Raw genomic sequence first — 23,676 nt, forward strand, 5'->3', positions numbered from 1 at the left:
GCTGAGACGGGCGGATCACGAGGTCAGGAGATCGAGACCATCCTGGCGAACACGGTGAAACCCCGTCTCTACTAAAAATACAAAAACTAGCCGGGCGAGGCGGCGGGCGCCTGTAGTCCCAGCTACTCGGGAGGCTGAGGCAGGAGAATGGCGTAAACCCGGGAGGCGGAGCTTGCAGTGAGCTGAGATCCGGCCACTGCACTCCAGTCCGGGCGACAGAGCAAGACTCCGCCTCAAAAAAAAAAAAAAAAAAAAAAAAAAAAAAGGAGGGCAGAATAATTTTGAGATGCAATTAGACAAATCTCTATGAAAAAAAAATTAAGGCTCCTATAGTTAACAGTCTGTTTATGGAGTAAAATTAATTTGTATCTTAATTCTTCAGGACCCAGAAACGTTAGAAAGTACACTTGGGATATACTGTGTTAGGGTCCTCTATATCTAAGATCTGGTAGAGCACTTTACTTTTTCAAGTACTAGATGGGTACTTTATAAATTCAGTGATCTGAATGGTATAAAAACCAAGAGTACTATCAATAATCCTCATTTAAAAACGTAAGTTGGATGAAGAAAATAATCAGTAAATTCTTTTAAGTTCTGAGGTATGAAATCTGTGTCAGTAGTATGATAGTATCATGTGTTTATACTTTGCTTCCAGCTTTTATTTAATTAAAAGCAAAAATTTATAAAACAAGCACACAGTATATCAGATTCCAATAGTAAAATACAATCTAATGTGTAAAATTAGTAATTTTTTTCTAATTTCTAATAATATCCATTTTTGCAGAAGGGTTCACGATAATTTGGGTGAATGGGCCGTCAATCAAATTGCATTTGGAAGATAGGACACATTTGCTAAGGGTGTTCATGTTAAATTAAAAAAATATACATATAAATTAATAAAAACAAGAGCAAACATCACATATACGCTACAAAAGAAGGCAAAGTAGTCAGACAGGCATGGGTTATCAGGACTCCCACTCTAGGGCCATTCTTACTATCCATAAAGCACAGCAATTTTACTTTGGAAGTGGAAACAATCTGCTACAATTTTTTAAATGGCAGGATTTACACAAGATTTTTCAATCTTGTGTAAATAACAATGACTAACATTTCAAGTGGCTTAGGAATCACCCAAACAATTGCATCTGCACACTTTATATCCACAAAAAGAACTGAAGATATTAAATGTGGCCATAAACAGAACCTGGGAGAGTTACACAGTCACATCTGTCAGAGACAATGAATCCAGAGGTGTACACGGTGTCCACCAAGGTCCTGAGATCCTCATTTCTCTTCCTTGTTTGAGGTATCCATGCTATCATTCATTTTCTGCTTTTGCATTCGTGTTCGAGTAGAAGCTGGAAAAAGGATGAAGAACTGTTAACAGCATTGATGGTACTGGGTAAGGTGGCAAGTGGCTGCCATACATATGATGCTAATGTCAAACTGATGGCGCTCAGGACCTTGCAAAAGCAGTGATCTTCATTCTAGTATTTGACAGTACTGTAGGGAGTTACAGTAAACAATAATTTATCGCATATTTCAAAATAGCTAGAATTGTAATGTTCCCAATGCAAAGAAAAGATAAACGTTTGAGGTGATACATATCCCAATAACCCTGTTTTGATCATTACACATTGTGTACATGTATCAAAACATCACATGTACCCCTAAAATATGTATAACTATGATATATCAATTTAAAAAAACTCCCCCTGCCAAAAAAGCAGTGGTCTCCAAATCTTTAAAAATCATATATCCCTGTGAGTAAATTTTTTCCCAAGCCTGTACCACAAAAATATGTATGCGTATACAAATTATAAAACACATACCCCAAGCAAACATTAAAACGAGATAAACAGAACTTCTGTTTTATGTACCCCAAAAGATGATCTTGCATACTTCCAGGTATGCCCCATTTTGCAGGCCACTATTCTAGATATGAGGTGGTTGATGCTTGGCATATACCTCAGCAGACTAGAATACTCGGCTGGCCCAGACCGAATATGCCAGAGTGAGTAGTGGTATTCTTTACAAAGCTATAGTTTCCCTTATGTTTGGAGATGCCTTGCAGGTACTGCAAATACATCAGATCATAGCTCATTTAAACTGGGCATAGATTTTTTTTTTTTTTTTTTTGAGACAGGGTCTTGCTCTGTTGCCCAAGCTGGAGTGCAGTAGCATGATCATGGCTCACTACAGCTTTGACCTTCTGGGCTCAAGCAATCCTATTACCTCAGCCTCTCCAGCAGGTGAGACTACAGGCACATGCCACCATGCCTGGCTAATTTTTGGATTTTTTTGTAAAGATGGGGTCTTGCTATGTTGCCCAGGCTTGTCTTGAACTCCTGGCCTCAAGCAATCCTCCCACCTTGCCCTCCCATAGTGCTGGTGTTACAGACATGAGCCATCATGCCTACCCAGGGCATGGCCATGTTAAAAGGATGTTATGAATTACAATAAAGACAAAGAAATTTATTTTAAATTTCTTAAAAATTCTTAACTTGATTTTAGAGGTAGGCATGAGCTCTTTATAAAGAAGCACATTTGGGAAAATGGAATGCCCTTTCATTCTGGGCAATCCAGCATTGTGTGATGATCTTTCCTAAATGTAATTGTTTAAGAAAAGCTGAAAAGCATCCTCGAGACTCCATCTCAAAAAAAAAAAAAAAAAAAAAAAGAAATGCCTTAGCCTCAGGGGTTAAAATTCTGGCTGCTTTTTCACAATTTTGTAGATGCACAAAGGTCCTGAACTTTGGCCTGGCAGAGGAAGCTCGCCATCATAGCTAAGTGTGTCACTGGGAAATGTACTAACTATAGCAACTGAACTCTTCTCTAAGAAAATATACATGTTTTTACAGCTTTCAGCTCCTTTTTAAGTGCATATTTGTGGGTTCCAAAATGTTTCCTTATGTCTTCAAGGCCTGATTTTGGTTATAAGCCTCTTGTCTATTTTCGTGTACGGAGAGGAAAAGACACAACTATTTAAAAGTTAAAATAGGAACATATAAGTTGACACAAAATCCAAAAAGAGATTCGTTTATAACTAGAAAATTTTGTTTTAGTTCGTTTTAATTACACTTTAAAAATAATACATAAATTCTTTTAAATATCTTATTTTCAAAGTTAGTATCTACAAAGATGTATGAAAAGAAAGCCTCTCATTTTAATTGGTATTGTTCTCATTAGTGTGTCCTGTGACCTAGGAATGATAGTTTTAACACCTATCTCCTGAATATTTGTCTTCTTTCAAAATCCCAGTTCCTTTTCCTATCAATGGGTCTGGCAGCAGATACCGGGAACTGTTACACTCACTACCATAGCTACGTAAGACAACTCAACAGTAGTCAGTCAACATTTCTCTCTTTCCTAATGTGCCTTCCATCTACTATACTTGGATTAATTTTCTTTCTAGTCTCAGAGTAGTTTTGAATAGAATTCCACTTACCCTAACATTATATCACTCTGTATAACTTGAAAAATGACACAGTGTTCTTTATTAAAATTCTGATTTCCAGTAATGGAAACTTTTGTTTGAAATTGTTTTAAGATTTGCAAATAAGGAAAGTTTAATAATGGCAGAATCAAAGGTTATTCCTTAAATAAGGGTGATGATGTTTACATATGCTAGGTTTATAAAACCTTTCCCTATATCTAATACTCCTGAATAGTTCCTCTTTGTAGTTCTGCTAAAGTATTTTGTAACTGTAGTCGTTTGTGTTGAATGTGGTCAAGCAGTTTCACTTCTTAGTCTTCTTGCACGAAAGATCATAGAAAGCGTAAAAATGACCTTCACTTTGCATCATACATTTAATCCACAAATGTTTGTAGGTAAATAATATAATCTTGATTGAATTATATTTTAAATGCATAAACAAACCTGCCAACTGAAGAGAGTATACATTCTTTTATAGAATGAAAAGACTTCCTGCAGTGTAAACAATTGTTTCTTTCATTTACACAAGGTGAAATAAGTACTTACTCATTTCTGCCAGTTTCTGCTGAAATTTGGACTCCCCTGGGAGATGTTTACTGCAGATTTAAAAAAATGTAAAACATTTCATGTGTATTTATAAAAGGAAAACTCAAATTTCCAGTAACTGATGCTTTCAATGCCTTATTTTATGCTATTATTTTAGTGAGTAGCTTTTAATTTTAAAATTTAAAAACTAACCATCTAAAACATAAATGTCACAAATTTATGATGCTATATATTTTTTCAGTGGTTCTTACAAAACATAGTGGTTAATATTTTTAAAGAGTAAACATTTTTAAATTTAATGTTAAGAATAACAAAATTTTATCAATAGCTTTGTAAAAAAGATCAGGGTTTATTAGGTATCTTCACTGAATGTTGGTACACAATTTGTAAGGTGTTTTTAACTTTGCACTACACTCATATCTATTATTTTGAGTCATTCTCACAGCTGCCAAATAAACTTGGCATGAAAGAAATTGGTATAAGTCAGGAGCAGTGCTAAGACTGGATTCCCCAGATGACCATCTCAGCTACTGGAAAACATTCAAAACTGGTTCCTACCTTCCATCTGCTTCATCTGATCCTTCAATATCAAAGCGTAGTTTTTTCAGCGGTTTAGGAGGGTTGCTTCCTTCAGCACTTCTTTTGAGCACACGGTCGCTGTTACACACCATCTGATTTATTTTCTGGAACTTCTCAGAAGTCTACAAATTACATAATTCTTTACTTTAAATCATTAAATGCCAGCGTTTTGTAGTTAGCAACCTCAAGTTATAGTTTGAGGTGTGTCAAAAATTGGGCAGAGGTAATCACTTCATTTTAATTTTCTGCTTCATTGGACCAAATAAAATATATGAAATATCTAAAAATCAGAATAACTACCTAATTCCCTCCCCAATTAAACACCCACTCTTTGTAAATCCTCCTGTCTTTTCCCATGCAGCTCACATTCTTCCTCCAGCAACCGCCTACTCTGCAAGTGCTGGTTCCTCATTTTCAGAACCCACCATAAAGGACTACTTTTCAGAAGTAGGCAAGTCAGAATAGCTTTCTGGAAACTTGCTTTTGTCATTTTTTTTTTTCTTTTAGGCTATTACATAACCAGAGGGAAGGTCACAAGAATTTGATAAGAGATGATGTGTTCAATGAATAATAATTTTTGATTCACTTTGTGGGTATTACGTTGACAAGTCATATAGACTTTCTGATATAAATTATATCTGATTTGACTGATAGATTCAACAGTGAGAATTAGCTTTGCCAATTATGCTTTATTTTCCAAAAATTAAATGAGCAAATTCTTCCAATACTAAATTCAAAACAGGTTTTGATGGTAAATCTATCTGGAGCACATATACAATTTAACAAAAACTAAATCCCATGCTGCTATTAAATGTATAATATTTTAAATTATCAGCTTTAAGATATAGAAGTGCATTCAACTTTTTCCCAAATATTTTAGAGGTTATGGCAAGCAAAAATGTTTGAAGACCACAATGTGATACCTAGCCAGCTCCAACTGTCCTTGTAAGGCCCTAGAGCTCCTTTGTAACGCCTGACAGCTGCAGCCCATCATGAACTATTTGTAACACACATTTTAACATTTAGTCATTTGGCATACAAACTTTTACCTCTCCCTAGTTACTTGAGGCAGTGTGGTGGGCAGCCTCTCAGATGGCTCCCAATGACCCCACCTCCTGGTATTCACCTCCTTGTGTAATCCTCCTCCCCTCATGTGTGGGCTAGATCCACTGTTGTCTTGCTTCTAACCAAAATAATATACCAAAAGTAATGGGCTGTCATTTCCAGAATTAGATTACAATAAGACTGTGACCCATCTACCCCTCTCTTGCTCTTTATTTCCCTGCCTCCCTCAGAGTCCCTGCTCTGGGCAAAGCAAGCTGCCATGTTGTGAGTAGCAAGTAGCACTATGGAGGGGCCCAAGGGCAAGAAACCAATAGAGGGGCCAACAGGCATCGAGGATCAGCCAACAGCCATTTGAGTAAGTCTGCCAGTGAATGCTCCTCTAGTGGAGCCTTGAGATGACTGCAGGCCCTGCTGACACCTTGATCACAGACTTTGGAGAAACTCTGGTCCAGCTAAGTCATGCCTAGATTATTGACCCACAGAAATGGAGATAATAAACGTTTGTTTTAAGTCACTAAGTTTGGGGGTAATGTATTATGTAGCAATACATAATATAGGCAGTCTTCACATTCCTATAAGAATATAAGCTCTCTGGCCAGGCGCAGTGGCTCACATCTGTAATCCCAGCTCTTTGGGAGGCTGAGACAAGGGATCATGGAAGCCAGGAGTTCAATACCAATCTGGCCAACGTAGCAAACCCATGTCTCTACAAAAAGTTAAAAAATTAGCTGGACATGGTGGTGCATGCCTGTAGTCCTGGCAACTTGGGAGGCTAAGGTGAGAGGACTGCTTGAGTCGAGGAGTTTGAGGTTACGGTAAGTAGGTGACAGAGGGAGACACTGTCTCTAAAAAGAAAAATAAAAAAATTGAAAATATAAGCTCCCAGGGGAGTGGAGATGGTGCAACATATTAATAGTAATGCATACTGAATATGGGACTGCTGAATTAGTGACTTTAATGGAAGGCCAATTAGTGTTGTAAATTTGCAGCCTAGAATAAATGTTTCAAAGCAAAGCATTCCCTTGGATCTCCTAGAATGAAGCCCTGCCACTTTCACTGAGGCAGGATCTCATGTAAACAATTCCTAGTCAGTGTACCAGAAAAAGAATATCCTAGAAGTCTGAGAAGTCTGAGAGGAAGGACAAGCAAAAAGTGCATACATATGGAAGGAGACCAGTAGGCAGGGACAGGCTGGTGACATTTGGATATCGGGCTTACATTTTGGAGTATCTCATTTCAAATCACACTCATAATGAGTGAATTTCAAAACTGTTTTATAAAATTGCTGTGAGGTTACGTACATACATACATGGTATCATAGAGTGATATTTGGTCTTTGTCCCCGGTTCCTGGAACAGAGCTCCTAAAACCCTTCGAATTTCCTGAGTGATAAGGGTGATGGGACCCTCTTTTGTCCTAATGAGGTGATACTTGGTGCGTACCTAGCTAATTTAGGATGGAAGCTGGTTGCCAGAAAGACCAGGTCTTGAGCAGAAGCTTAGAACTTTCAGCCCCACCCTCTATCCAGGGATGGGAGGGGGTTGGAGATTGAGTTAATCAATTATGCCTACATAATGAAACCCCTATAAAAACCCCTCAACAATAAGGCTGGGAGACCTTTGGAGTTGGTAAACATGTCCAAGTGCTAGGAAGGTGGTGCACCCCAACTCCCCAGGGACAGAAGCCCCTGTGCTAGGGACTCTTCTGGACCTCACCCTATATAATACTTCTTCATCTGGCTGTTCATTTGTATCTTTTATGATGAACTGATAATAGTAAGTAAAATATTTTCCAGAGTTTTGTGAGTAGTTCTGGCAATGGATCAAACCTGTAAGGAAGAGGCACTATCGGAACCCCCCAACTTTGTATCCAAGTCAGAAGGAAGTGTGGTGTAGCCTGGGGACCTGACGCTTGTGACTGGTGTCTGCAGTGAGACCAGTTTTGTGGGACTGAGCCCTTGAACCTGTGGAGTCTGATGCTGACTCTGAGTAATTAGTGTCAGAATTGAATTGAATTGTAGAACACCAGAGAGTTGAAGAATAGATTTGTGTGAGAAAAAAAGCTTACACATTTGGTGACAGAAGTGTTATGAGCAAAAACAGCTGACGTATATATGTATGTATATACACAAATGTATATATGTATTATATAATCTCAAATGAATATTTAGAAAAGTTTTGAAGTTCACCAATTAGGAGTATGATTTGAGATTAGGAGTATGATATATATATATATGTATATATATATATATCTCATAAATTTCTATGCAATATGCCTGGATGAGGTGTTTGAATAATTACATTTAGAAACTCGAATTATAGAAAGCTTTAATTTCTTTTATACTTACAATGCATACTATTATATTTCATAGAAAGAAAATACTCACCCCAAATGATTCACCAATTGATATTAAGATTCTGTCAAGTTAAGATGAAATACCAATTAGTAATAAAAAATCATATACAATTTTGCAGAGACGAGCATAGATACATCATTCTGAACTATTAGGAATACTAAATTAAAGGTTACCTCTACCCTAGAACTACTGACAAACTATATTCATTTGGGAATTATTCTAACAGTGCCCATTTAATCATATACTCACCTAGTCTCTTAGCTTTAAAGCAAAAGTTATAAGTCTGCAAGAACATATTCTGCCATTGCCCATATTTAGGAAGGGCAAAGGAAAGTTTCAAGTTTACCCCTACTGAGTTCTTCATAAATCAATGGGTAAGTTATCAAATTTTTTTCATATTTTCTCATTTAAAATTCAAGTAATATTTGGAAAAAACTTACCATATTAAGTAATAATCAGAATTCTAATTAGCATCTATATTGATATAGTAAAGGCTATCATATATCATATATAGAGTCAGAAATCTTTATTAGTCTGTCTTTATTTGAACCATATAATTTATGTTCTTGATAATAAATCTGAAGAACATCATTAGACTGACATGACTCAACAAAGATTTGAAAATATGAACATGGAACTAGTGAATATAGAGAATTTTTTGTCCTCTAATTCCTTGATAAGTGGCCATCATTCTACATATAATATTTCATTAACCAGAACACCTAAATGTACTAGGTAGTGTTAAGATGCTCTCCTAATGCCTGGTCAATGATTTATTAGTTAGGATGCTCAGAATGTGACTTTTTTGCTAAAGAATACCAACACGGAATTTATTTCACTAAGTATCAGCAAGTAGCCATCATTATCACCATAGTATGGACTAATTATCACTATTAAAGAAAACTACCTAAGTATACATTTTCATATAGTGGCATGGAACAATGTAAATTTTCTTAAATAGACATGACGTGGCATCTTAGCAGCTTAGAACAAGTAGTAGGTATCAGTACACAGATATCCAACTACAAGAACACCAAATAAATAAAGGATGATACAGAGGCACATGAGAGCATTTGTATCATATTGCCAATTATTTCTCACTTCATATTTTTCTGTAGAGTTTGAAATTTTTATAATGAGTATGTACTACTTAAATAATTAAATATAACATGCAAATGTTTTCTGAAAGGCCAACATATTCCCCTTTTCTTGCCCATTAGGTACAATCACATGGGCTGATAATTTCTGAGATGAGACTACATTAACTATACCAGCTAATCTGCCTCCTACTTTACACAAATAAAGTCAGTTTCAAATAGCCCATGACAACATATAATTAGTCAATTGAAGCACTTCAAAGCCAGAGAGCACTTGTGGTTGGATGTGGAAGATAATATAATGATTTGTAGTTGCACACAACCTTTCATCTGAGCATTTAAAACAGCTTCATACTCATCATTTCCCTGATCCACAGCACCCTGGTGAAGTAGAGACAGAGACCTGCCCAAGGTAAGGTGGTAAAGTGGCCGCCAGCAGGATTAGGGTTGGACCTCTAAAGACTTAATTGACAGTAATCTACATTTAATATAACAAGCAAAATGAGCAAAATCCACAGGAAGCAAAATTTACAGGACATCCAATAAACTACAAACTAAAAGTACTCAACCTAAAGTAACCTGCTTTGTTTAGCAGATTGGCTACTTAGAAAAATATGAAAGTGTTTTGAAACATATAACCAAACTGGTTCTCAAATTGTTTACAAAAGAAGATACCCTAACAGTCAGGAAATCTGATAAGTAAATCTGTAAACTCATCCAAGTAAATAGATTTTCTTTCTCTCCATATTCTTATTATGTTACTTAAATAAGCAAATAGAGTTTCAAGAGTCTAGCTTATTTGAAATGAAGAAAGCTTTATATTTTTTATTCTTGGATCAAAATAATCGCCCTCTCATTCTTTACTACTTCCCTAAAGAGAAAACACACACCTTGATCTTGGAGTCATTTTTGTTGGTGTTGGGAGACCTTCTGAAATTTTATATGGACTCTTCAGGGGTGAAATATAGATGTTCCCTCCAGGAATCCGTAAGGGTGAACTAGGAAACTTGTAAGGACTTCGAGGAATGTGAGGTATTGGTGACAAGGTAGGGGGCTAGAGCAAAAACAGAAAAGTAGACCATTTATTTAATGTTTTGGTGGACCCATTACATTAGATTTTTCCAATCAAAGGATACTTTCGACCTACCCTGGTGGAAGCATACTGCAAAATATTTGTTTTCAGTCTCTGCATGAAGACCGAGTTATAGAATACTATAATAGAATCATACTCCTCTTCTTTGATCAAAACACGTTTGAATGTCTGAGAAAGAATAGTAGAAAAAAAAAAGTAAAATTTACTTGTTAAATGAATTTTTAAATTTCTACCTTTAGATTTCCTTAGTTTATAATACTTTTTGACTGATAAGAAGCACATATTATAAAAGAAAAAAATAATCTAAAATTACTTCTTAGGCTTGGATTATAGCTGCTCTCCGAGAAGTGAAATGTCACAGAATGATTGAGAGAAATAGCCAGGCGGCAGCAGATGGAATAGCTGGCCATCTAAGAAGACAGGAGTAGACAGGCTAGCAGAATGGAAAGCATGATTAAAGGGGATCAAAGGGCCAGAGCTGAGTGAAAGCCAATAATATTATGCATCAATATTTGGACTATATTCTCTGGCCTGTACCTCCTGGTATTCCCCCCAATCTATAAGGGTTTAAGTATGCATTACTCAATTGCAAGAAGTAGATATTTAGTAAAGGCACTACATTTTAGTGATAGATTTCACTCAAAATTTAGGTAAAAACACAGAGGTTATATCAGATGCCTCTGATATACACAATTAAAATGATTGAATTTAGAAAATAACTTCAAACGTACAAACAAAAATGACTTGGTTTGTATTACTTTTGAAAACTCCAATAATAAATGGGAAAAATATCCCACAACTCACTTTCCACAAAACAATATGAAATATGTCATACCAAGTATATTTTACTACTACTATTTCTCTAAAGGGAAGGTAAACCAGAAACACAAAATGTGTTTATACTGAACATTTTTATTATTTATTTGCAAGGCTGCATTTATACTGGCTTTGCCTATAAACTAATACAAATAACTTCAAAGAATATCTAATGTTCTGACTCATGTCAAGTTTATTACAAATACCTGCTTATTACAGGGATAAAGTATTACTTATTAACTTTATTAAAAAATACGGATATGGATAATTTCATTATTTGCCTTATCTTTCCAATTCTATTTAAGTTACAAATAAATAATATAAAAGTTTTTATTTGTGAATTTACAAAATAAGGTCAGAATATATGATCTCATTAATGAATAAAATTACCTATGTTATAGATACGGATTTATCAAAAAAACTTACTATGGAAAATTACCTACCTCCTGAACAGCATGAGGAAGATCCTTATATGCTGTTACGATGATTTTGAATTTAAGGTCTATATTCTTCACTTTGCATATGCCATACATGGAACACATCATAATCTAGTGAATAAATATGATGTAAAAGTAGTCAGAATTTTATTACATGGTTTTGTTCTTAAAAAATACCGTTTTCTTTCTTTTAGCCTCAAAAAAGAAACGTTTAATTTCCTACAGAGTTATTTCTTTCCACACTGAACTCAGTTTGAAATTCTACATGAAGTGTTTAACCCAAAGTGTGTTTAAAGAACAAAATGCAAATCACCAAGGCTCAATTATTCAGGACTGATCACCTGGCTTGTAAATTACCCTGCCTTTGGCTCTTGTCCCTTAAATGTTTCCCAGAAAAGTTGAAACTAGAATCAATTAATTTTGTATAACTAGCACTTTAAAAAGCCAGGTGTGAAAACGTTTCAAACTATCAGATAAAATAATATTGAACACACTTGGTGGTGGTGGTGAGGAGGCCATGGTGACTGGAAGGGCATGTAAGAGAGTCTTATGTGTTGCTGACAATGTTTTGTTTCCAGATCTGGATGCTGGTTATATAACTAAGTTCAGTTGATGAATTTTTGTTAGAATGTATCCTTTTGATACACAGGTTTTTACATATGTGTATTACATTTCAATAAAAGATATTTTAAATGCAAAACTAAGTTCTGAAAATGATTCCCTGTGACTTTAAAACATCAGACTTTATTTGTATGAACTTTATAGCCTAATTGAAGTACTCATTACTTCTGCAACATTCTTGCTCTTACCTACTATTGCCAAGAGTGCCAAATAATCATCTTTTGCTTGGCATCCTACAGCCAAGTGTAGACAGTGTAGTACTGACATAAGAATACCTTATGTAGATCAATGAGAGTCCAGAAATAAATATTTACATATTTACAGTCAAGTGATTTTTTGACAACTGTCAATGAGGAGAGAAAAAATCTTTTCAAAAAATGGTGCTGGAACAACTAGTTATCCACATACAAAAGAATGAAGCTGGACTCCTACCTCAACTATATTAAAAAATTAGCTCAAAATGGAGCAAAACCTAAATGTAAGAACTAAAACTATAAACCTTTTGGAGGAAAACAGGGATAAATCTTAACAACTTCAGATTTGGCACTGGTTTCTTAGATATGACACTAAAGCATCAGTAACAAGAAAACAACTACATAAATTGGACATCATCAAAATAAAAAACTTGTGTTTCAAAGGACACTACCAAGAAAGTGAAACAACTCACAGAAAGGAAGAAAATATTTTCAAATTATGTATGTGATAAGGGACTTATATGTAGACTACATAAAGATCCCTTACAGTTCAATAGTAACAAGACAAATAACCCTATTAAATAATGGGCAGTCTGGGTGTGGTGGCTCATGCCTGTAATCCCAGCACTTTGGGAGGCCCAGGTGGGTGACTCACTTGAGCTCAGGAGTTCGAGATCAGCCTGAGCAACACGGCAAAACCCTATCTCTACAAAAAATACAAAAATTAGCTGGGCGTGGTGGTGTGTGCCTATAGTCCCAGCTACTCAGGAGACAGAAGTGGGAGGAACACTTGAACCCAGGGATTCGAGGCCGTAGTGAGCTATGATCATGTCACTGCACTCCAACCTGGGTGACAGAATAAGACCATGTCTCAAAACAAAATGGGCTGGGCATGGTGGCTCACGCCCGTAATCCCAGCACTTTGGAAGGCCGAGGCGGGTGGGTCACAAGGTCAGGAGTTTGAGACCAGCCTGACCAACATAATGAAACCCTGTCTCTACTAAAAATACAGAAATTAGCCAGTGTGGTGGCACACACCTGTAATCCCAGCTACTCAGGAGGCTGAGGCAGGAGAATCGCTTGAACCCGGGAGGCAGAGGTTGCCGTAAGCTGAGATCATGCCACTACACTCTAGCCTGGGTGACAGAGCAAGACTCCGTGTCAAAAATAAAAAAATTAAAATAAAAATAAAATGGGCAAAGGGTCTGAATAGACATTTCTCTAAAGAAGATATACACATGGCCAGTAAACACATGAAAAGGTGCTCACCATCACTAGCCATCAGAGAAATGCAAATCAAAAGCACACTGAGATGCCACTTTATACCCACTAGGATGGCTATGATAAAAAAAAAAGATAAAAAAAGTTGGTGAGGATATAGAGAAACTGGAACCTCATACATTATTGGTAGCCATGTAAAATGGTATAGCCACTTTGGAACATGATCTGGGCATTCCTCAAAAAGTTAACATAGAATCATCATATGACCTAGCAATTCTACTCCTAGGTATGTACCCAGGAGAAATGAAAACACGTACATAAATGTTCACAGTAACATTATTCATAATGGCCAAAAAGTGGAAACAACCCAAATGTTTATCACTTCATGAATGATAAGCATAATGTGGTATATATTCATACAATGGAATATCATCTGGCAATGAAAAGGAATGAAGTACTGATACAAGCTACAATACAGATGAACCTTGAAAACATGCTAAATGAAAGAAGCAAACACAAAAGACCACATATTATATAATTCCATGTGTATGAAATGTCTAGAAGAGGAAAGTCCATAGAGAGAAAACAGATTAATATTGTCTTGGGCTGAGGGGGTAGGGGAATAGGGGGTGACTGCTTGAGGGTATGGAGTTTCTTTCTGGTGTGATACAAATTCTAAAATTGATTGTGGTGATGTTTGTACAACTCTGTGAATACACTAAAAACCACCGAATTGTACATTTTAAATGGGTGGTTTTTATGGTGTGTGAATTATGTCAGTAAAGCTATTAACTATATATATGTATATATATATTTTTTTAATTAGAAAAAAAATTTTTTTGAGACAGGGTCTTGCTCTGTTACCCAGGCCGGAGTGCAGTGGTGTGATCTCAGCTCACTTGCAACCTCCGCCTCCTGGGCTCAAGAAATCCTCCCACTTCAGCCTCTCAAGTAGCTGGCTAATTTTTAAATTTTTTGTAGAGATGAAGTTTTGCCAGGTTGCCCAGGCTGGTCTCAAACTCCCGAGCTCAAGCGATCTGCCCACCTCAGCATCCCAAAATGCTAGGATTACAGATGTGAGCCACTGCACCCAGCCAAAAGTATATTGTTCTTATTAACCTATTTTATAGAGAAAAAGGAGGATATGAAAGATCATTCTCTCATTGTAAACTAATTGATTTCATTCATTCATTCAATAGGTATTGTTTTAAATCAACTGATTCTTAAGTCTCATGCTTTTTTCACACTAAAATGATATCTAGCTCACTACTACACAGAAAAAGCCTATAAGAAGGTTCTTCACCTATTTTTTTATAGGTAAGATCTTTTGTGTCATTAAATAAGTAGTTACTAAAATATACTCTTGAGTGTTAAAGCTTTAATTTGTAAGAATTACAACAAAAATGTAAATGGTAGCCAAAAAATGAACATATATTAAGTCTAATAAATTGATCTAGTTTCTCATTTGAATCTAATATTTTCTTTAGAAATCACTTAACAAGGCTGGGTGCTGTGGCTCAAGCCTGTAATCCCAACACTTTGGGAGGCCGTAGGCAAATGGATCACCTGAGGTCAGAAGTTCGAGACCAACCTGGCCAACATGGTGAAAACCTGTCTCTACTAAAATACAAAATTAAGCAGGCGTGGTGGTACACGCCTGTAATCCTAGCTACTTGGGAGGCTGAGGCAGGAGAATCACTTGAACCTGGGAGGTGGAGGTTGCAGTGAGCCGAGATCGCACCACTGCACTCCAGCCTGGGCAACAGAGTGAGACTCCATCTCAAAAAAAAAAAAAAAAAAAAAAGAGAAAAAAGTAAGACATCAGTTAACAAGTAAGTAGGGAGGAGAGACGGTGAAGTGCTTGATTTTCTTACTTGGTCCAAATGCCTGTCTCTCATGAGTTCATACTCATTCTGCAGCGTGTGCTGGAAAAGGGTCCAGATGATGTGTTCTAGTTCTGGGTGTTCAGATAGAAGGCGTTCACATAGTGTATTTAGCCGGAGATAAGCTAGCCGATACACTGTGGGGATAAGAATAATTAGTCATTTTTACTGTTCATTTTGAATTACAAGTAGATTTTTTTCAAATCATGAATTGCTCTGATTATAATGCTGTTAAGTAGCATTTTAACAGAAACCTCATTTCTGCCACTCTTCCCCCCGCCCCAAGAAACACGTTTACTGGTTTATTATGAAGGATATTACAAGGGATACAAATGAAGAGATGCAGAGGGCAAGGCATGTGAGAAGGGGCATGGAATTTCCTTGCCCTCCCCAGGCATGCTTTTCTCCAGGAACCTCCAGCTGGGCAGATATCCAGAAGCTCCCAGAACCAGGTCCTTTCGAGTTTTTATGGAGGCTTCATTATGTAGGCATGAGTTTTTTTTGTTTTTTTTTTTAAATAGGTGTTTGGGGGAACAGGCGGTGTTTGGTTACATGAATAAGTTCTTTAGTGGTGATGTTTTAAGATTTTTCTACCACTATTTTCCTTAAAAATAACTGATTCCTTGTGTTAGCACAGTTCTAGGTACATATAAGGCAGAATGATACATGCTGAATTAACTATTATGGCATGAAATTAGGGCAGAGGTGGGAAGTAGTGGAGGAAAGGCCATAAGACACTGTAAAATTAGGCCAACCCAGTAGGGCTTGTTTCAATTCAATTAATAATCACTCACCATTGGCCATTCCCACTATCAATATTAAAGAGGAACAATCTTTTTAAAAATTATATAATTGCTAATGTCTATGAATTTTTCCAGTCCTAAACCACACATTTCTCTATAAAATACCAATGGAGGATACTCTGTTGAAAAATGGTAAACTTGTAGATTACCTAAGTGTAAAATGACTGCAATATGTAATTTATTTAGTCTATAAAAACTACTGAAAATGCAAATTTGGCAAAAAGGAATCCATAAAATTGAATTTTCCTTCATCTACTTTAAATATCATATAGACCCTTTATATGTCTCTTTCAATGACTTGCATAAGCTAATTTGAAATTTTTAAAGCTAACAATTTATCTCAGTGGTGTGAAACTTTAGCATACATCAGACTTAGCTGGAGGATTGTTAAAACAAGGTTTTAGGGGCCCTATCTTAGAGTTTCTGATTGAGCGGGTCTAGGTTGGAGCCCCAGAATTCTCATTTCTACAATTTCCAGGTGATGTGGATTCTGCTGGTTGGGAATGACACTTTGAAATCCACTGCTCTAACCTAAGGATAATATCTGACAATATGCCTGTAAAGCTCAGCATAATTCTTACTTGAATAAAATCAGGAAAAAGATTATCATGGAGGAACATGACCTTTTACTGTCTTTCAAAGAGCTCCAAGTGGGTGTACAGTAGGAAGTATATACGTGTGCACAGACACTCAAATCAACCTCCCCACCCCACAATATATATACACACTTAGAGAATGCTACATGACCTGGTTACTGGCCTTCTTAAAGGTCCTGAAAATATCCACTAAATGTGTCTGCAGTAGGCAACAACACACTATTTTTGTATGTACATCACACCCGCTGCAGCAGGGAGGCATGGATGGGGCGGCATGCTCCAGGAAGCCCGGGGGAGCCGGAGACAAGTAGGAACCCTGCCCCTTCCGAGTAGGGACAGGAGCTCCCCAGTGCTTCTGCAGCTGCCCAAGCCACCGCTGCGGACCCAGGCATCCCTGTGCTCTCAGGGCTGGGGAGCAGGTGGGAGTCCCACCCTCCCCGGTGCAGCTGCAGCTACCCAAACCGTGGCTGTGGACCCAGGCATCTCTGTACTCTTGAGGGCCCGGGAAGGCACCCCCTCACCGCCACCGCCACCGCCCTCGCAGGCTCAGAAGTGTCTGCTCCCACTGCCTGGTTTCTCCCTGCTGCCAGCGCCCACTCCAATCTCGGAGCAAAGTCAGGGCTGAGCCTGGGTGCTGTCGCAGCCCAGCCGGGTGTGCGCACGCTCAAGGCAGCGCTGACACACCAGCCCCCTGCCGCCTCAGCCCTCTCCAGACTTTGGGCGCTGCTGACAAGCACGGGGGAAGCCGAAGGGGGCTGAGGGCAGCTTGGCACTGGCCTGCAGGTGCCCCTTGGCGCATGGATGGCGGCAAGAGGCAGATGGGCCTCCTTTTGAGGCCCTACCTTCAGGCCAGGGAGTGCCTGAAGGCTAGGGGTGGGAGTTGCCAGTCCCACAGACCGGAGTGAGGACTTGTGGTACCTTTTCTGGGCCCACTAGTGGCCGCCCATGGACCAATCGGTAGGTACTTTCTCCCCACTGAGGTCCACAGAAGCCTGAGGCTCAGCTAGAGCAGAGCAGAGGATGGAGACGATGGGACAACTAGCTGCAGAGAGGAGCTACCCTCTCTACTGATAGCTGAACACTTGTCAGCACGAGCAGCTGCAGAGAGGAGTTACCCTTTCCGCTGAGAACTGAACACTTGTTGGGACGACCTGCCTGCAGAGAGGAGCTACCTTCTCTGCTAGGAGCTGAACACTCATCGGGACATTGTGGTTACAGAGAGGAGCTGCCCACTGTGGGTCTTCTTTAAGCTGCTCTATTGCTCAATAAATCTCCCCTTCATCTTGCTCACCCTCCACTTGTCTGTGTACCTCATTCTTCCTGGTCGCAGGACAAGAACTCAGGACCCACCAAATGGTGAGGCAAAAAGGACTATAACACAAACAGGGCTGAAACATGCCCCTTGCTCACCATGTTGTGGATAAAGAGAAGAGCTGCGGCCCTTTGGGGAGCCCAGAATTGGGAGCTCCCTGAGCCAGGGCTGTGACTCCCTCTTTGGGGCCCTGTGGTTTCTGGCATCTCCAAGCTTCTGGGGGCCACTTTATTGTTCCCCGATGCCAGCTGTGGAAACTGCTTGTGGTGCGTCTGGTCCAGCTGCAGCCTTACAGACAGCCAGCATCTGTGCCAGCACCTGCCTGCCCTGCTGCAGGAGCCAGTATTTCTGACTGTGTGCAATGGCCAGACCTCATGCTTGCTCCCACACCCCTCCCTGTTCCACATCTGACTTGCTCCTGGCTGGCATGGGACCCAGGCCGGTAGTGTGACCCAAGTGCAGCCTGTCAGGCCAAGGGGGTGAAATGAGCCCAGTGGGCCCAAGCAAAACTCGGTCAAAGGCGCCACTGGCCACAGAGGTTTCCGGCCAGAAAAACGACTCTGTGAATAGTCAGGAAAGATCTCACAACATTATCATTTCCATTTTATAAATGAGGAAACTCAGCCACAGAGATATTAAGTGACTTGCCCAGTAATGTACTTAGAAAATAGAAGAAACATGATTTGAACCCAGTCAGCCTAGTTTCAGAGTCTATGCTCTTGAAAAGAATCATCTACTAACCTTTTTTATAAAACAGTGAAAGAGAGGTAGATTTCAATGGCTTCTGGGTCTGGAAGGCTGCGGTTGTTTGTGTCTCTGCATTTGCAGTAGAATTTACACGTGTAGTTGAACCTTTTTTCTTTGGAGATCTTACAGGAGAAAGATACCTAGAAATATTTAAAGGAAAAGTCTTCATTTGAAGTTGGCTAAGAATCACAGACTATACACACACTTCAAGGTTGTATACCCAGATACATCTTGTCTATTTAATTGGTATTGTATATCGAATTCACTGAGCAGACTACTTAAATGCAAGCTGGGAAAGATATATTAATAGGAAAACTGCTTGTCATCATCATATCTAACTCTATTTTAATAAATGGCTTTTCCTGGGGATTGCTGCCTTATTAGAAAAAATAGCTATATATGTATAATGTACAATTTTAATAATTATAGTGGGATTGAGACCATAAGATGATTCCAGCTAAAAAAAAAGTATTGATATTAAATAGTGTTACCTTGTTTTTGTGATTCTCCCAAAAACTTTTTTAGTTGTAACTAAATATGGTGATAACTTAGATATGGTTCATATCTAAGATTTCAGTTACACACACAGATCTATACACACCTAAATCACACAGTACAGAATTCTATGAATTAATACTTCAAATAACATTATTCAGACAGATTTACAGCTGTATACTAAATATGTCAGGCATAACTCAAGGCAGGGATATTAGCAAATATTATCATTCTGTGCTGCCCCCTATTTAACAGAATAATCTAGATCTACTTTCTGATTTTCTTTTGGTAGTTGACAAACAAACTTATTTTTAAAGACATACATTTTAAGCACAAAGGAACAGGAAGTAGAATTTGTACCTTACTATGGATGTTTCTACAACATGTAGTATATTAACTAGTACACTAAGAAAAGCAACTCATTATCACAATGATTTTAGAAGGACCAGTGTCTGGTCTATTTTCCACTTTGGATTTTCATTCAGTTTACTGACAGTATTATAAACTGGCTTAACTTGGGCAAAGTTAGTCTCTGAAGTTCTAGGTGTAAATATCCAATTACCTACCAGATATAACTACTTGAATCTCAGACTTAATAAGAACAAAGCAGAGCTCTAGATTTATTTTCCCATCTCAAAGAATAGTTCCAAATTACATCTAGTGTCTTAAGTCAAAAATCTAGGAGTTATTTTTAATTTCTCCATTTTCCAAATTCCTGAAATCCAATGTAAAACCAATGTAAAACCTATTAATTTATCTCTAAATACACCCCAGATCTCTCCATTTCTATTTCTAATACCATACCTTAGACCAAGTCACCTACATCCCTCATCTGAACTACAGAAATAGTCTCCAAACTGGTCTCCTCGCTTTCTGCCTTGCCCTGTCCCTTTCTTTCCTCCAAACCCACCTGTACTTCAGATAGCAGCCAGAGAGTGGACCTTTAAAAATACAAATTATAGCAAGCTGCATTTCTGCTTCAATGGCTTCCCACTTCCCTTATAGAATCCAAACTCCTTACTACGGCCTGTGGGACCTACAAGATCTACCCCAGCTTGGCTCTTCACTCTCATCTTGCACCATTCTCCTCTTCCAATACCCCAGCCACACTAGGATTTCTTTCTTTCTGTTCCTAAATCCAACTAAGTTTGATCTGCCCTACAGCCACTGCACTTGCTGTTTGTTCTGCCTGGAATGCACATCATGAAGATTTTTGCCTGGCCAGCATCAGATTGCCCTTCAGGTGTCAGGTCAAAATATCACTTTTTCAGAGAAAGGAAAGTACCACTAAACATTCTATCACCCTCTCCGTTTCTCTCTTTCACAACACTCTGTTTATCTCCTTTATAGCACTTATTATACTCTAAAATCATCTTACATCTTGGTTTACTTGTTCACTGCCTGTGTTTCTCCTCCAGAATGTAAGCTCTATGAGGGGAAGGACCCAGGCCATCTTATTTCTGTATTCCCAGTGCCTACACCACTTCCTGGCAGTTAACAGATGACTGCTTCTTGAATTTAAAAAAAAAAAAAAAAAGGCTTAACTTATTTATATAAAGCATTACTTAGGAAACAAATGTATGCATGAAGGCAGGGTCTCTATATGCCAGAAACACTTTGGGTACAAGTTAGCATGAAAATGACGTCTCTGGAAAATGGCCCCTGCACTAATACAGAATACTGTAATGTCAGTTCCTATACACAATTAAACAGAAACAAAATATTAGGCACATTTCTGTGAAAGGCAATGTAGCTACAGTGATTAAGAGCCTGGGCTTTGGGATTAGATAGCTTGGGTTTGAATTCTGTTGACCTTAGGCAAGTTATCTTATTTCTCTAATTCCTATTTTACATTTTAGATAACAGGCTGACAGCAGTATCTACTACCTTATGGATTGTTATGAAGATTAAATGACAAAATAAATCTTAAGTACTTAGGACACTGCCCAGCACACAGTTAGTGATTGCTTTTGTGAAAGGAAAATAAACACTTGGGACCCCAATTCACTATGCCAAAAGGAAAAAATTAAGCTGAAAGCTGAGTCATGCAAGAGACTGCCTTTCCTTTTGTTCCCACACAAATAAATACAGATAAAAGGTTAAATACCTCTACAGATAGTGACTCTAAGTTCACCTTATCTTATGTAAAATGTCAATTCACTCAGCATGAGATGGAGAGATAATTGATTATTTCTCTACCAGCTCTTTTTCTCTTGCAACATGTGGATTACCATACCCTTTTTTCTTTCTCCTCCAGACTGACTTTCCCATTTAAATATTGGAGCCCTCAAAATCATCATTGGAGAAAGGCACAGATCTCTCTCCTGGGCATGTCCTTAATCTTGGCAAAATAAACTTCTACATTGATTGAGACCTGTTTCAGATACTTCTGGGTTTACATTTTCTTTTCCCATCATCATCATCAGCACACAGTAATCAACTGCGTGTTAGTCCACATCCCATACTTCTCCCTACACTTATCCTATGCTTCACTTCAAATGGTCTGACCTGCATGCTCTGAAAAATGTTTTCTGCTTTCTTTGATACTTCTGAGTTCATATCATTCTTACTCTTGGAACACACTCCTTTGTCTCCTCTATCCTCTCCAGTTTCCATGTTGAAATCCTATTCCACCTAAACTGCCAACTCTGCCATGAAAACTGCTCTCATTATGCAAATCCTAGGTGATTCAGTAGCACTCTGAACTCTTTTATATGACTTTATTTGGGTCATATATCTTTTATTACTAACGTCTTAAAAACAGAAACAATGTATTATTCAAAATTCTATTTCCTACAGTTTCTTTATAGAACCTTACATTGCACTTATGCTTAAAATCTGTTTGTAGTTTGAATGGTCAACATAACATATAATTTGCTTACATATCTGCTGCAGTGTGATTATTCTGGAGAGGAAGATTAAGAGGACAAGCAGATTCAAAGTGATCAGTTGGTCCTTCTCGGTCCTTTGATTGTTTAATAAGATCAAATAAAGGTGAATCCTATAAGAAACACGATGAGATTAAAACCACATTAGTAAGCATAATTTCCCCAGGTACATATCAAAATCATATATTGTTTGACATGGTAAGCACTATGAATTTTAGGCACGATTGAGAGTGGCAATTTAGAAGTCAGAATGAAATATTTTTCTCCACTTCGAAATTCCCAATTGACAATTTTTGTACTTCACACACACAAAAAAGTAGAAAAATATATAACCTTCAATGCTTATATTAGAAAATAAGTTAGAAGTTAGGGGGAAAGACAGAAAAAACACAAAGAAAGTAAAAAGAGCCGGGCGCGGTGGCTCAAGCCTGTAATACCAGCACTTTGGGAGGCCGAGACGGGCAGATCACGAGGTCAGGAGATCGAGACCATCCTGGCTAACCCGGTGAAACCCCGTCTCTACTAAAAAATACAAAAAAACTAGCCGAGCGAGGTGGCGGGCGCCTGTAGTCCCAGCTACTGGGGAGGCTGAGACAGGAGAATGGCGTGAACCCGGGAGGCGGAGCTTGTAGTGAGCCAAGATCCGGCCACTGCACTCCAGCCTGGGCGACAGAGCGAGACTCCGTCTCAAAAAAAAAAAAAGTAATGAAGACATGAGCAGAACTTAATGAACTGCAAACAAAGATAAAACACAGTTTGGTCAACGAAGCTAAAAACTGGTTCTTTGAAATAACTAATAAACAAATCTCCAGTCAGATTGATCAAGATAAAGAAAAGACATAGATAGGCAGTATTAGGTATGAAAAATGGGACAGAATCACAAAAATTAAAAAGATAATAGGGAATTATTATGAATAATTTTATATCAATAAATTGGAAAACGTAGACCAAGAGGAAAATTACTACAAAAGTACAAATTACCAAACCTCAATAAAAAATAAAAAATACAATAACTTACATAGTCCTGCCAACTATTAAATAATTTGAATCAATAATTTAAAATCTTCCCATAAATAAAACATGAAGCTCATTTGGTTTTACCAGTAAATTCTACCAAACATTCAAGGGACAGATAATTCCACTTTTATTCAGATTCTTCCTAGAATGGAAAAAGTAGAAACATTCTTCATCTCATTTTATGAAGCTAGTACAATATTGATACTAAAACTAGTTCAAAGAGCAAACAATCCCCAAAGCTAGCAGAAGACAAAAAATAACCGAGATCAGAGCAGAACTGAAGGAGATACAGACACAAAAAACCCTTTAAAAAATCAATGAATCCAGGAGCTTATTTTTTGAAAAAATTAATAAAATACACCACTAGCTAGACTAACATAGAAGGAAAGAGAGAAGAATAGAATAAACGCAATCAGAAATGACAAGGGAGATACCACCCTTACCCCACAGAAATACAAACAACCATCAGAAAAT

The 23,676-nt window shown here is 37.9% G+C and overlaps 1 protein-coding gene across 1 annotated transcript in view; it reads right to left on the reverse strand.

Moving 5' to 3' along the window:
* Positions 1–276: 276 nt before the first annotated feature.
* The window catches only part of RB1 (RB transcriptional corepressor 1), a 181,798-nt gene continuing 158,398 nt past the window's right edge, over positions 277–23,676 (reverse strand). The window contains exons 18-27 of the mRNA XM_033176909.1: positions 22,180–22,298; positions 18,797–18,942; positions 15,336–15,481; positions 11,432–11,536; positions 10,227–10,340; positions 9,970–10,133; positions 8,013–8,043; positions 4,541–4,683; positions 3,983–4,032; positions 277–1,358 (exon numbers count right to left, since the gene is read on the reverse strand). Of these exons, the coding sequence (XP_033032800.1) occupies positions 1,285–1,358; positions 3,983–4,032; positions 4,541–4,683; positions 8,013–8,043; positions 9,970–10,133; positions 10,227–10,340; positions 11,432–11,536; positions 15,336–15,481; positions 18,797–18,942; positions 22,180–22,298 (1,092 nt within the window). The 3' untranslated portion in view covers positions 277–1,284. The remainder of the gene's footprint in view (positions 1,359–3,982; positions 4,033–4,540; positions 4,684–8,012; positions 8,044–9,969; positions 10,134–10,226; positions 10,341–11,431; positions 11,537–15,335; positions 15,482–18,796; positions 18,943–22,179; positions 22,299–23,676) is intronic.

Source organism: Trachypithecus francoisi, unplaced genomic scaffold (assembly GCF_009764315.1).
Source record: "Trachypithecus francoisi isolate TF-2019V2 unplaced genomic scaffold, Tfra_2.0 Lachesis_group18, whole genome shotgun sequence".
Classification (NCBI taxonomy): Eukaryota; Metazoa; Chordata; class Mammalia; order Primates; family Cercopithecidae; genus Trachypithecus; species Trachypithecus francoisi.